The 14,925-nt window shown below is 38.8% G+C and overlaps 1 protein-coding gene across 1 annotated transcript; it reads right to left on the minus strand.

Annotated features, from left to right (window-relative positions):
- Positions 1-13,279: 13,279 nt before the first annotated feature.
- On the minus strand, positions 13,280-14,646 carry LOC121986202 (homeobox-leucine zipper protein HOX19-like). Its single transcript, XM_042540057.1, has 3 exons — positions 14,019-14,646; positions 13,857-13,936; positions 13,280-13,763 (listed from the first exon to the last, which is right to left on the minus strand). The coding sequence occupies exons 1-3, from the start codon at positions 14,337-14,339 to the stop codon at positions 13,472-13,474; spliced, it is 693 nt and encodes a 230-aa protein (XP_042395991.1). The 5' UTR covers positions 14,340-14,646; the 3' UTR covers positions 13,280-13,471.
- Positions 14,647-14,925: the final 279 nt, after the last annotated feature.

The raw sequence follows: 14,925 nt of genomic DNA on the forward strand, positions 1-14,925 counted from the left end.
CATTAATGCTATAAATTCTTGTAGAAGTTTTGAATTAGTTGACCCAAATATTATGTCATCTACATAGACTTAAGTTATAAAGAGATCTTTATAAATTATTTTTACAAAGAGAGTTGGGTCTACTTGACCTTGTTTGAAGCCTTTTGAGATTATGTGATCAACCTTTCATACCAAGCTTTAGAAGTCTGTTTTAGCCCATAAAGGGCTTTATTTAGTTTAAACACATGATTAGGATATTCTAAGTTCTCAAATCCTGGGAGTTGACCTACATATACCTCTTCTTTAATTAATCCATTGAGAAAGACCAACTTTATATCCATTTGATATAATTTGAAACCCTTATGGGCCGCATAGCTCAACAACATTCTAATTGATTCAAGTCTGGCAACAGGGGCATAGATTTTATCATAGTCAAGTCCCTAAATTTGGCTAAATCTTTTGCTATTAACCTGGCCTTGTTTCTAACAACTTTCCCCTTTTCATTTAGTTTGTTTCTAAAGACTTATTTCATTTCTATTAATTTTTTATGTTCTGGTAGTGGAACTAGATCTCACACTTCATTTCTTTTAAATTGGGCCAATTCCTCTTGTATGATTAAGATCTAATCTGGGTCACTTAATGATTCTTCTATTATTTTCAGTTTGATGTTAGAGATTAAAACTATTTGGCTTAGGTTTCTAAAACTTGATCTAGTTTGGACTCTTAGGTATGGGTCGCCAATTATTTATTCAAGTAGATGGTTTGGGTTAACCCTTATGATTCTAGTTTGTTCATTCTCTTGTGGTTGATCATTTTCTTCTTCGTATTCTTGATTTGGATTTTCACTTGCTCCCCCTTGACTAGAGCTACCTCTAATAAAATCAATTGGTTGAATCTGAGTTTGTTCTAAGTTATAGTTATATTCTTCAAATTTTACAATTGTGGTTTCTTTGATTTTTAATGTATTTTTGTTTTATACTCTATAACCTCTACTGTTTAATGAGTAACCTATAAAAATTCTATTTTATACTTTTAAGGTAAATTTTCCTAAGTATTCTCTTGTATTTAATATGTAAACTGAACATCCAAATACTTTAAAATATTTGATATTGGGTATTTTATCATAATAGAGTTCAAATGAAGTCTTATTATGATTTTTATTTATTGTAGTTCTGTTTTGTAAATAGCAGCTTCTGCCCAAAAATATTTTGGAAGTTGATATTCATTTAGCTTTATCCTAGAGGCTTCAAGTAGAGTTCTATTTTTTCTTTCCACTGTTTCATTTTGTTGGGGTGTTTTAGGACATGAAAATTAGTGGTGATAGCCATTTTCTAGGTAAAATATATTAAAATTATGATTCTTAAATTCACCTTCATTATCATTTCTAATTCGTTTGATTTTTTTATCTTTTTCATTTTCAGTTTATTTGCACAAATTACAGAAGACTTCAAATGTTTCATCTTTATTTTTTAAGAATTTTACCCAGGTAAATTTTGAGTAATCATCTATTATTACTAGACAATAGAGACTCCCATTTATTAATTTGATTCCATGGGAGTCAAACAGGTCTAGGTGCAATAATTTTAGTATAGAATTTGTTTGTATTTGATTTGTTGATTTGTGAGTTGATTTAGTTTGCTTTCCTTGTTGACAAGTATTACAGATTGTTGAATCTAAGTTAGATATTATTGGTAAGCCTCTAACTAAGTCATTTAATTTTGTTAGGTTTCTAAAGTTTGTGTGGGACATTCTTCTATGTCATAACCAGGTTTCTTCTTTCTGTGTCAAGTGACACTTAAGTGAAGAGATGGTTAGGTTAATTGCATATATATTATCCTTCTTAAATCCTTTTAGGTTTATCTATGTGCTTGATTAAGCATTCAGAGGATAGAAACCTAACCTTATATCCAAAATCACATAATTAACTAATGCTTGACAGATTGTATTTAAAATTATCAACAAGTAATACTTTTTTTAATAATAAAGTCAGTTTTGAGTTCGATATTATCGATCTATTCCAATTACCTTAAGTTCATCAATATTTCCAAAGGCAACCATTCCTAGGCTTTTGTATGTTAGTTGAGTAAACTTGGTGTGATCCCCAGTCATGTGTCTGGAATAATCATTATCTAATATCTATTTGATTTCCTACAAAAGATGGGAGTCATTATTAACTGAATTTTATTTAATTTATTTTAATTTCTTTAGATTTTAATTTTGATCTTAATTTTAATTTTGATCTTGATTTAAATCCTCAGTCAATCTCACCCGATCTACATTTTTAATTATGGAATCATATAATTTTATGAGATGAGTTAGATTAAAATTTAGGGTTTGGTTTAACTTTGTATTAAATTCAAGTTTAGCTTTGGATTCAATAAATAGACATTCTCTGGATAAACTTCTAAGCTGTGGTGAGTCACTTGTGTTGGGACCTTGACGTCCGCTAGAGGGGGGGTGAATAGCGTCTCACCCAAAACTTTACTTCCTATAATGTTAGTGCACAGCGGAATACAAAAGCAAACTAACAAATACGAAAGTTAACCTAAAACAAGAAGGAAGAAGACAACAAACCAAACACAAACCCTAACACAAGGCGTGTACGTGGTTCGGAGATAACTTGCTCCTACTCCACGGCGTGTCCGTAAGATAGACGATCCCTCAATCCGTCGGTGGATTAGTCCCCGGCAAACTCCGGCTAGCTCAACCTCCTTGTGGGTGGAGAAACCTCACCATAACTACAATCAAGACCTCTTGGCACACAAAGATCTCTTGAGCACTTTGGTGACTACTAATTAGGCTTTAACCAAGTCTAATTTCGTCACCTTGGCCGGCCATCCCAAGCTCCTTCTTATAGAGAATCAGAAAGCTGATTTGCCCGTTACCAGTCGACTGGTCAATGCACCAGTCGACTGGTGCCAACGGCTATCTCAACGGCTCTCTGCTACAGTGCATCAGTCGACTGCTACAATCATCAGTCGACTGCTACAGTAATACTACAGTACTGCTGCAGTAAAGCTACAGTAAACCCTAATTTTAGGATTTTGCCTCGAGTACATTCACTCAGCACTCGTTCTCTCCCGACCAACCTAGACCTAGCCTTCTAGCCTCCTCCATCAGCCTCGCATCCCTCGGATGTCTCCCCATCCTTCACGTCTTGCTTTCTGGAGCTTCCTTCGGCCTTGTCCATATTGTCGGGTCTTCCTTTGCCAAGAGGCTCCTCACCTCCGGGGCTTCATCCATTGCCAAGTCACACTTGGACTTACGTTGCCAAGACTACATGCTTGGACTTACACCGCCAAGACTCATTCTTGGACTTTCCTCCTTTGCCAAGATCACACTTGGACTTTTCTTGTTGTACTTGTATCCTGCACACTCACAATGCACATCAAATACAATAATAAACCTAACTTAAACCTTTGCCCAAACATCAAAACCTAGGGCACCTAGATTGCTCCAACAATCTCCCCCTTTTTGATGTTTGGCAACCTGTTTAAGTTAGGGAAACATAAATGCAATACATATGCAAATAAATATGCAAATCAACTCATGCATAAATAATGAAACCTAAATCCCTAGGCTCCCCCTTCACCTAAGCTCCCCCTTGAGCTAGGATTTCTCGCAAAGGTAAACTTCTCCCCCTTTGACTAAACAATCGCTCCCCCTTTACCTAAGCTCCCCATTGAGTTAGGATTTCTTGCAAAGGTGTATAAGTTTCCCACTTAAACCTAGACTTCTCCCCCTTTTCCATACATCAAAAAGAGCTCCAACAATATCCCAATTGTTGAAAACATGTCATCTAAATTGACCCTAAACTCATGTATTTATCCCTCATTGATCTCATACATTTAAACGAGTTGACACGGTCAAGAACAATGTCGAAAAACACTTTTAGGCTGGTATCAGTCGACTGAACTAGGTACCAGTCGACTGCCCCCTTCGACAGAACCTCACAGAAACATTCTGTGGTCGAAATCTACTGTTACCAGTCGACTGGTATCGGCACCAGTCGACTGGTATCGACAAAATGAGCTTACAGAAACATTCTGTGCTCAAAAATATTGTTACCAGTCGACTGGTATTTGTACCAGTCGACTGGTACCCTATTTCTGAAAAAATCAGCCTTTTCAGGCCAACTTCAGAAATACACCAGAAATTCCACAGACCTCCAAAAATTCTCAAATTTTGTGGAGAGGTCTATTGTACCCATGTCTACTTGGGAAAAATATATATATAAATATATTTATCACAGATCCCAAGATTGAAACAAAATTCAAAACTAGCTAAATGGTTCAATTAAACCTTGACCTAAAATCCTAGTTTTGGCTTCCTCTTGATGTATCTGCCCATACTAAACCATAATGCATTACTAGCATTAGTTTATATGGCATCTCTACATCAAAAACTAATTTTCATGCAATATGAACCCAATTCATATTTCTATGCATGAAACTCAACTCAATTGTGTCAACCCACTATGTTAGAGACTTAAGTCCGTCTCCTAACCACTTGGCACATTTGATAACCCATCTACCATGGGTCCCAAAGGCTCTTCCTAACCTTAGGAATCTTAACATTAGTCACCTCCCTTGGTGATTCATCCACTATGGCTAGGCCACTTCGGTGCACCTCGGGTGACACTTGGCCTACAAAACTCACATTCTTAACCTTAGACACATTGTCTTTGGTTAATTTCTTCTTGTCCTTAACCTTGGACATCCCATCCTTGCCATAATTATATGCCACCCTAGCATATTCCTTCTTATTGGCCTTAGATGACTCTCCCTTATCCTTGGTCACACCTCCCTTACCAATGTCATGTGCTACCTTAGCACTTGACCTCTTTTTGGTCTTGGAGGGACCTAATTTGACATTTTTAGGTTTTTGACTACCCAAATACATGTCAAGTCCTTTAGGTCCAATAATGAACCTCTCTAGGACTTTCTCCATTTCCTCAAGCTTTGCCTTCAAGACTTGATTTTCTAATTCTAGGGTTCTAACCCTAAAGTCAACATGTCCATCTTGGACATGCCTAGACCTACCCACCTTCCTAGGCATATGTCTCCCTTTCTTGGGATTAATGTTTAGGTTTTCACCCACTTTCCTTCCCTTAGGCAAAGTGGTTTGGGTCTTAATAGGTCTACCCTTAGTGTATGATTTCTTAGGGTTATCTACCGTGTTAACCCTATTCCTATCATTATACCTAAATCCATGATTATGCTTGGGTAAATAATCTACATTATTTCTAACAAGCATATAAGAATTAGAGCTTGGATCAAGCTTCAAAATAGGAATTACCTTCCCTTTTACCTTTGAAGCTCCCCCTTGACTTGTGCTCCTCTTCTTTTCCCATTTCTTCAAGTGCGCCAATTTCTTGAGCTCTCCTCTCCTTGGGCACTTTGTGTGGTAGTGACCCCACTCACCACATGTAAAGCACCTAATGTGCTTCTTCTCCTTCTTCTTCCTACAACTCACATTAGTTTCTAAATTAACTTTAGTGAGTTTAGGGTTTACCTCCTTTACCTTCTTGAGCGAAGGACACCTACTCTTGTAGTGCCCCATCTTACCACACTCAAAGCATTTGATGTGGTCCTTTTTGCTCTTCTTGGTAGTTGAGGTGGAGGGTTGAGCTTCCAAGATCTCCTCTTCCTTGGATTGCTCTTCTTCCTCTTCACTTGAAGATGTGGATGGTTCCACTTCTTCCTCCCTTGAAGATGTGGATGATAGCTCCTCATCTTCCTTCTCCTCCTCGGATGTTGAGCTCGTGTCAACATTCGATTGGTCCTTCTCTTCTTGGACCAATGAGTCCTTCTCCTTGGGTTCCTCCTCTTCTTGGATTTGTGTAGGACTCTCATGAAGCGCAATTATCTTTTTCCAAAGGTCACTTGCATTCTCGTATTCACCTACATTCAATATCGCATTAGGAGGTAATAAATTAATTAAAATTCTAGTTACCTCCTTGTCCGTCTCCGATTGCTCCCTTTGCTCATCGGTCCAATATCGACGTCGGAGACGCTTTCCCTTCTTGTCCGTTGGAGCTTCAAACGGTTCCTCCAACACAATCCATTGGTTCCAATCCATTTGGAACCAAGTCTCCAACCGCTTCCTCCAATACTCGAAATCATCTCGATCGTATGGAGGTGGGATTCGAATATCCCATCCTAGAGGTCCCTCCGACTCCATCTTCTTCCTCTAGCCGCTCTCTTGGTGATTAGTCCAACAAGAGCTCACCTAGCTCTGATACCACTTGTTGGGACCTTGACGTCCGCTAGAGGGGGGGGGGGTGAATAGCGTCTCACCCAAAACTTTACTTCCTATAATGTTAGTGCACAGCGGAATACAAAAGCAAACTAACAAATACGAAAGTTAACCTAAAACAAGAAGGAAGAAGACAACAAACCAAACACAAACCCTAACACAAGGCGTGTACGTGGTTCGGAGATAACTTGCTCCTACTCCACGGCATGTCCGTAAGGTGGACGATCCCTCAATCCGTCGGTGGATTAGTCCCCGGCAAACTCCGGCTAGCTCAACCTCCTTGTGGGTGGAGAAACCTCACCACAACTACAATCAAGACCTCTTGGCACACAAAGATCTCTTGAGCACTTTGGTGACTACTAATTAGGCTTTAACCAAGTCTAATTTCGTCACCTTGGCCGGTCATCCCAAGCTCCTTCTTATAGAGCTTGGAGCAAATCAGAAAGTTGATTTGCCCGTTACCAGTCGACTGGTCAATGCACCAGTCGACTGGTGCCAACAGCTATCTCAACGGCTCTCTGCTACAGTGCATAAGTCGACTGCTACAATCATCAGTCGACTGCTACAGTACTGTTACAGTAACGCTACATTACTGCTGCAGTAACGCTACAGTACTGCTGCAGTAACGCTACAGTAAACCCTAATTTTAGGATTTTGCCTCGAGTACATTCACTCAGCACTCGTTCTCTCCCGACCAACCTAGACCTAGCCTTCTAGCCTCCTCCATCACCCTCGCGCCCCTCGGATGTCTCCCCATCCTTCACGTCTTGCCTTCTGGAGCTTCCTTCGGCCTTGTCCATATTGTCGGGTCTTCCTTTGCCAAGAGGCTCCTCACCTCCGGGGCTTCATCCATTGCCAAGTCACACTTGGACTTACGTTGCCAAGACTACATGCTTGGACTTACACCGCCAAGACTCATTCTTGGGCTTTCCTCCTTTGCCAAGATCACACTTGGACTTTTCTTGTTGTACTTGTATCCTGCACACTCACAATGCACATCAAATACAATAATAAACCTAACTTAAACCTTTGCCCAAACATCAAAACCTAGGGCACCTAGATTGCTCCAACAACTTGGACATCATTAGAGTAACCACGTCTTCAAAAATTTTTAAATAGTTCTATCCACTGAACTTAATACAAAACTCTAGTCTAACTGGTTACGATTCATAAGAGGTAGTTTCAGTTAGTTCCATTAAGCTAAATGCACTAGGTCGAAGTCATATCTTCCTATACATGCATAGGCAGAGCTTCCCTAACCTACTATCATCTAAAACTTCACTAGTATCGTTTATCAAGTTAAACAGTTGTCCCTCTTTAATCTAGTCTTAATTACTCAGTCGGATAAATTATTATTTTTGGAGGTGTCAACTAGTTTGGAGTCTCCCCTTGAATTATTGAACTTAGGCTTTAGATTTTGGGTTTGTGTCCATTTGATTTATAATTATAATAGACTTGGTTATAGTTTGAGTTTAGATTAGTTTTTTTTTTTAAATTTAGGTTTAGTTATTACTTTGTTCGACTTTACTGAATTTAGGTTAGAGGGTTTAATTTTTGAGATTAAGGTTGAATTATTTGGTTTATTTGGTTTTAGATAGTATATTTTATTTTTAGGTACATAGTATTAATTAATTCCTACTTGCGTGGTTAGACACACTTTCGGAACTCAGACCATGATTTGATTTTGATTGACTAGAGATATAAAAGTTTTGTTAGTTGAACTGGACTTGTATCCGAGTCCAGACTTATTGTACACAGCTCTTTGTGATCCAATTATCATATCAAGGTACTTAGATCTAGTTGTGAATTTTTCTAGTAGTTGTTTTAATTCAACTACTTTGCCTTTCAATCTAAAATTGTCCTTTTCAAGTTTTGCAACTTGGGCTGGGATTTCAACTTGAATCGGCTCACTCGTTGAGATTGATTTTAATTGTTCGTTAAATATTTTATTTTCTAAACTTAGTTCGTTTATTTGATTTTCAAACATAGTTAATTTTTTATATAAACATGTAATTATTTTTAAAAAAATGTTTAAAATAGATTATACTTCATCAGAATCTCTGAAAACTAGTGTATCATTAGATCTCCGACCTCATACAATATATATATATATATATATATATATATATATATATATATATATATATATATATATTAGGGAGTCTCAAAAGGTTGATCAGCCTTACAGAACTCAGGGTTTCACCCTCTACTAATATATGATAAGTCGAGCAAAATATTCGGCAGAGATATATTCAGGAGACAACATTGTCAGAGAATCATAACAGTGTGTTGGAGAATAACAACCGTTTGTTAGAGAATATTCCTCTATGATAACATGAGTATTCAATAGAACCTTCCTCAAATGTTACTCTACACTTTCCATTATCTGACATATTATGACAATATATTCCTTCAACTACCTCATTAATAACGTCAGTTATAAAAAGGGTACACATGATTAACGGAAGATTCCTCATATGGTGATTATATGTCTTCCAGGTTGTACATATTTCCTTACTAGACAACTTCTGACACCTGACATTCTTTATCATCTCATGATTGCAGAGGTTATAGAGGTAATATATAAAGGGGTCATCTCCGATGGCAAGGTACACAAAAAAAATACTCTTCATTACGCTCGCGCATGCTCTACTACTCATCTACTGTTCTACTTCCTACTCGAGCAATACAACTTGAGCATTGGAGGGATTTCACCAAGGACCCCTTCCCTAGTTTTTGGCACTGACATTTTATGAGCTTGTTTAAGTGTGTGCAGGGAGCTTAGCGCCCCATCCCATAGTCTTTGATTCAATCTGGAGGTCTTTGCCTGGTCAATGTAGCAACCACTTGCCCAATGCACCATCTCCTTTATTTTAAGTAGTGTTAAGCGCAGTATTAATAGATGAGCGAAGATGCATTCGCTCGGTCGGCCTAATACTTGACGGCAAGTAGAAATATCTCCACCTAGTCAGGCTACCAAAAAGGACGAGCTGGCCAAAAGGAGACTCAAGTCTAGTCAATAGGCTATTAGCATCCTTCAACTAGACTTAAAGGGGAGACTAGTGATATAGGGTGTTAAATATGGAACCTGGGCTAATGTGGAAGATATAGTCAAGGTGTGGTGGTAGTCCAAGTCAAGAAAATGTGGCAATCAAAATCCTAGGGAGGTGTTAGTCAAATGGCTTGCCTTTCAAGGGGCTTGAATCATCACTCATTGCAAAGGTCCCCAAGACAAGGTCGACCGGTTCTTATGGTCGACCGACCCTTAAGATTGACGGAGTCTAAGGAACCTGGTGTGTCATGCTAATAACAGAACACTTGGCATATAGTTGGTTGCCCTTGGGACGCCCAAGTTTAGTAAGTCCGTCCAGCAATATACAGGTCTGCCACAAGACCATCCTGGAATATATTCGTCCAAGTTTCAATGGTCTAACTTTCCACTCAGAACACAACTTAACGCACCTCCAAGTAAACAATATATGACAGGACAAGTATATAGACTTTCATTGTTCGTTCCCTCGTCCTCCTACATATGAGTGACCGAGCATAAAATCGACTAAGATTATGCTCTATATTTTGGCCTCCATAAAGCATGCAGAGCAAATCTCAGAAGATATCTAGCTAGGTTTTCGGACTTCGAGCTGTCACCACAGGGACAAGTCCCTAAGCACAAGGACGATCGACTGATGGTTCCGATTGGACCTTTCAAGGGTCAACATCTTGCTCTTTAGGAACAAGTATTCCTATAAATGGTCGGCCAGTCACGAAACTGCCCAGACTTGGGAGACTTGGTTCTCCCTTACTATATCATCAGATCTCTAACCTCATATAATATACATATCAAGGCAGTCCCAAAAGGTCGGCCAACTTTACAGAACTCAAGGTCCCATTTATCGCCCTATGCTAATATATGATCGGTCGAGATAAATATCTAGCAAAGATATATTCAGGAGACAACATTTTAGAGAATTACAACAGTCTGTCAGAGAATAATAACCGTTTGTCAGAAAATATTCCTATATGATAACATGAGCATTCAATAGAACATTTCTCAAATGTTACTCTTCACTTTCCATTATCCGACAAATTATGACAGTATATTCCTTCAACCGACTCATTAATAACGTTAGTTATAAAAAGAGTGCATGCAAGTAATGGAAGATTCTTAGGAGGGTGATTATGTACTTTTGGACTGTATAGATTCCCTTAATGGATAACTTCTGTCACATGACATTCTCTGTCTTCTCAAAATTGCGGAGGTTACATAGGTAATATATAAAGGGAATCCTCTTCGATGGTAAGGTACGTAAAAAAAATACTCTTTATTACGCTTGCACACGCTCTACTACTCATCTACAGTTCTACTTCCTGCTCGGGCAATATATTAACTTGAGTGTCGGAGAGCCTTCGACAGGGATCCCTCCCTTAGTTTTGAGCGCTAATGGTTTGTGGGCTCATTTAAGTATGTGCAGGAAGCTTAGCACCCTAGCCTATAGTCTTCGATTCAATCTGGAGGTCTTCGCCCGATTAACATTGCAACCACTAGTCAATCCAGAGCTTAGCACCTCAACCCATAATTTTCGATTCAATCCGGAGATCTTTGCTCGGTCAACATTGCAACCAATTGTCTAGCACGCCATCTCTAGTTTTTAGACCAGATCACTATGATTGGAACGTAAAGGGTAAATAAGATTTAAACTGTTATATCGACTTTACTTACTCCTTAAAATGACTTAAAACACTGAAATAGATTAGTAATCATAATTTAAAAGTGATAAAGGACGGAAAAAGAAAATAGAAGAGAAAAATAAATGTTGATGATAACCAATGAAAATTAGAGCGATTTTAAAAGAATAAGATAGAGTTGACGCAAACTAAATAGAAGAATTAAGTAAATGATCTAATAATCATGCTGATAGTGTAGCTTTGCGGGCTGAGGAGGCACCCGTCCTTTATCAGGAATGGATTTTAAGCAGGACGACCCTAAACTCGCCCAATCTAAGATCTCAATTATATTTCTTTAATAGTATAATTAAAAAAAAATGCAATAACCTATATAAATTCTTTACTCAATTATATAATTAAAAAAAATACAATAACCTATATAAATTTTTTACTTAGTCTTGTAAATCCCATCCCTTCCATACTTGAAGTCTAGCCCAACTCATATCCGTTCCGGAGCTAAGATTTTTTTTTTTTTTTAAAAAAAATGAATTTACTACCAAACTTATCCATCACTCCGGGCATTTAACCAAATTCATGTATCAGGGCTTTGAATATAAAAGAAATTGAAAGATAGTAGTGTTTGAGAATTTTTACCCAGAATTATTAATTAATTATAATAAACAGTAATTATATTCATTCTAAGTTATTTGAATGACAGTAAATTATAGGATTAATTTATAATTGATCCTCAAATGGTCAAAGATGATAAATCTTTATTAGATATCCACTCATTAAAAATTGACCCCTCCATCATTAACTCACACCCCGTAGAAACACCGACAGTTAATTAAGCATCAGTGAGTGAGTGGGCTATCGCTGTCCTTGTTGTCTTCACCGGTTCATCGTTTATTAAAATTCGTTGCTTTCCCCTCAAGCTTTGCTCCGTTGCTCTGGATGGGTCGACAGGCACGTGTGCAATCTCAATCATGTCTCTTTGTTTTTTTTATATAGTAAGAATTTTGATTAAAATTATTATAATATCTAAATATTATTAAAATAGTTTAATTAAATTAGAAATATATATTTTTGATATGACTTAATGTATAGGAGTTTTGATTAAATACGAACAATTTTATTTTAAGTTGTAAACAGTAGGGAAATTAAACATGAAATTTTTAGGATAAAATGTTATTTTGATATTCTTAAAAGCTGTAACATCATTTTGATAATAATAAAATAAAGATCACTTTTTTTTATAAAAAAAAATCCAAATTATTTCTCAAAACGAGATTACTTTCCATATGACATTGATTCAATTAAACATAACAACAAATTTATTTGATTATTTATTTAAACATTATTTGGTTGTGTCTGATAATATAGACATATTTGTTTATTTTGAAAGCTATTTATTCATTTAGCATGATGACAATAATTTTATTCACTAACATTTCGATAAGACATGTATGTTAAAACTTATTTATTTAGTTTAATAAATTATTTTAATTTATTTATTTAATTAATTTATGTATATTGAATAAAAATAAATAAATTTTTATTAAATTTATTAATGGCCTACCATTCAGACCAGGGCCAAGCGTGAAGAACTCTTGTTGGCCACCTCTCCATTACATATGAGTTGACTAGTCTAACAAACTTGGCATGTGTAATCATTGACACAGCGATGTGGATAGGGCTCCTAGTATTTATAACATAGGTGAAACCAGAAGTGCCCACCAAAGATACATTAGGATTCGAGGAAACAAGGAGGGCCCACCAAAGATAGATTAGGATTCTAGGATGGATGGTGATGCAGCCTTGATACTTAGATTGGACTTTTGCTCCCGGACTTAATATTGAACTTCATTAACGTCAACTTTATTCAAGTTTCTACCAAGATAAATCATAAAGATCATGTTGTATCTCTTCTTTTTAGATTTTTTTTTTAATTTAAAACTATTGAATCCGGTAGGTAATACTGAATTTATGATAATCTATTTGATCCTATAGTAATTTTTTATTGATCAAATATCTACAAATATCTTGTAATTGGATCGAACCATAGATATCTTAGGTAACAATTTAACAATTTTTTAATTTTTTTTTTTAATTCAAGTGTTTACGTGTGTAAGACTCACCTACCATTCGTGTGTGATGGATGATTTAGGGAGGCGTTTCTTCATGCTCACCAATCATTCCTAAGTTCTCCCCCACACGCTTTCCCTTTACTTCACGAGCAATATCACGTGTGCCATCTCGATCACGCCCCACCGTTTTGTTCCTCCCAAACGAAGGAAATTGGCAGCGATAATCTTCTCTGTATCCTCGCAAACCAAATCAATCTTGTTCTTGAAAAAAAAAAAATCAAGTTCTTGCATGGCGTGAAAGAGGAGAAGAGTAGAATCACAAATGGCACTGGAACTACAAATGAAGTGTCTGTAAATAATAAAAACACATATCGATCAAACTACTTTCCTCCCTGATCAGCAGCGATTTCTGCCGCGCCCCAGATGAAAAGAGAGGGCGTGGGCTGGCTAGCTAGTCAATTGGGCGTGAGGAATCGATGGATTCAGCACGTTGTGGAGCGGACGAAGGGATTACTGAATAGATTGTTCTTCGGAGCCACCTGCAGCGGCTCGGCCGCCCCACCGGCGTTGCTCCCGGCGACGATGGCCTTGCAGGAAGGGCACACGGACAGGGTCGCCACTGGGAATTGCATGTAGACCGCCGCCGCCGGTGATGCCAATTTTAGGGACTTCAGCTCCTGCAGCTCCCTCTGCAGGCGTTGGTTCTCCTCGGTCAGCGACTCGCAGCACCGCTTCAGGAACTCGTAGTCCACCTCCGTCTGCTTCAGCTTCGTCCTGCGGCAGTTAGTTGATCATTTAAACGCGCTTAAAATGGCCCAAATCTCGATTAAAAGAGAGAAGGAAGACGATAGTCTGTTAGAGTGAAACCTTGCTCTTCTGTTCTGGAACCAGACCTCCACCTGCCGTGGCCGGAGATTTAATTGCTTCGCCAAGGCATGCTTCTGTTTCTGCTCGTTACAGAATTAGGTAGGTAAGATCAGTAACCACCGCGTCACATGATTAATCGACGAATAATTTAATCAAACTTACGGGATCGAGGGTGCTCTGCTCCTTGAATCGGTCCTCCAGCATGGCCGACTGCTCCTTGGTGAGCCTCAGCTTCTTCTTGCCTCCGCCGTCGCTGTCCAGACCGCCGCCTTCTTCCCCGCAGGTAAATTTCTTCTCCTTTCTGGCCTCCGGCGACGGCGTGCGGGCGGCGGAGTACGACGACATGGCGCTGAGCGGTGGAGCCGCCGCCTCCGCCGCCGCTCTGTTTTCCCTGCTTAGCGGCGGCCGCTTCCGGTCGGCGACGGCGAGGCCGAGCGCGAGGCTGGTGTCGCAGGCGTCGGTCTCCAGACTCACAGCCTTCATACTCCGGCACGCATCGGGTGGTTACGAGGAGTAGAATTCGAGGATTTATAGCGCGCGCGGCATGAACAGGAAACTGAAAGCTTAATTTCCCAGGTTGACTGACAAAGCTGAGGACTCGAAAGCAAAGAAGACTTAATTATTAAGCGAAAAACAACAAGCTAGAGGCGTGACATCGCTGGCTCGCCTCCCTTCCTTCCTTCCTTCCTTCCTTCCACTCTGAGCTGACTTGCTGAGCTGAGCTCCCTCATCAATTTCATCCTCGTCAGTCAGTCAGTCATAACATTTGTGTTGTTCTTTCAATTTCCACATAAATTAAACTATCTACGTCGTAAATGGAAGAAATTCAGGAATGACATGACGTGTTTGGTTCCCTTGATGGCATTAGCATACCGGTAGTTGCCATTCGATCTCCGGTGGATGTGGGCTCCGCCTCACGCGCCTTGGTGCCGGGCCTTTTACTGGGCTGAGGGGCTATGGCAGTGAGGTGGACACATGGGCTGGCTGGTTAGCGATCGGAACAATTATGGCTATTAATGGCACCGTGGCCTTCCATGTCTTGTTTAGGGCAAAAGGGCAAAAGCAGAGT

The sequence above is a fragment of the Zingiber officinale genome, chromosome 5B (genome assembly GCF_018446385.1).
Source record: "Zingiber officinale cultivar Zhangliang chromosome 5B, Zo_v1.1, whole genome shotgun sequence".
In the NCBI taxonomy this organism is placed as follows: domain Eukaryota; kingdom Viridiplantae; phylum Streptophyta; class Magnoliopsida; order Zingiberales; family Zingiberaceae; genus Zingiber; species Zingiber officinale.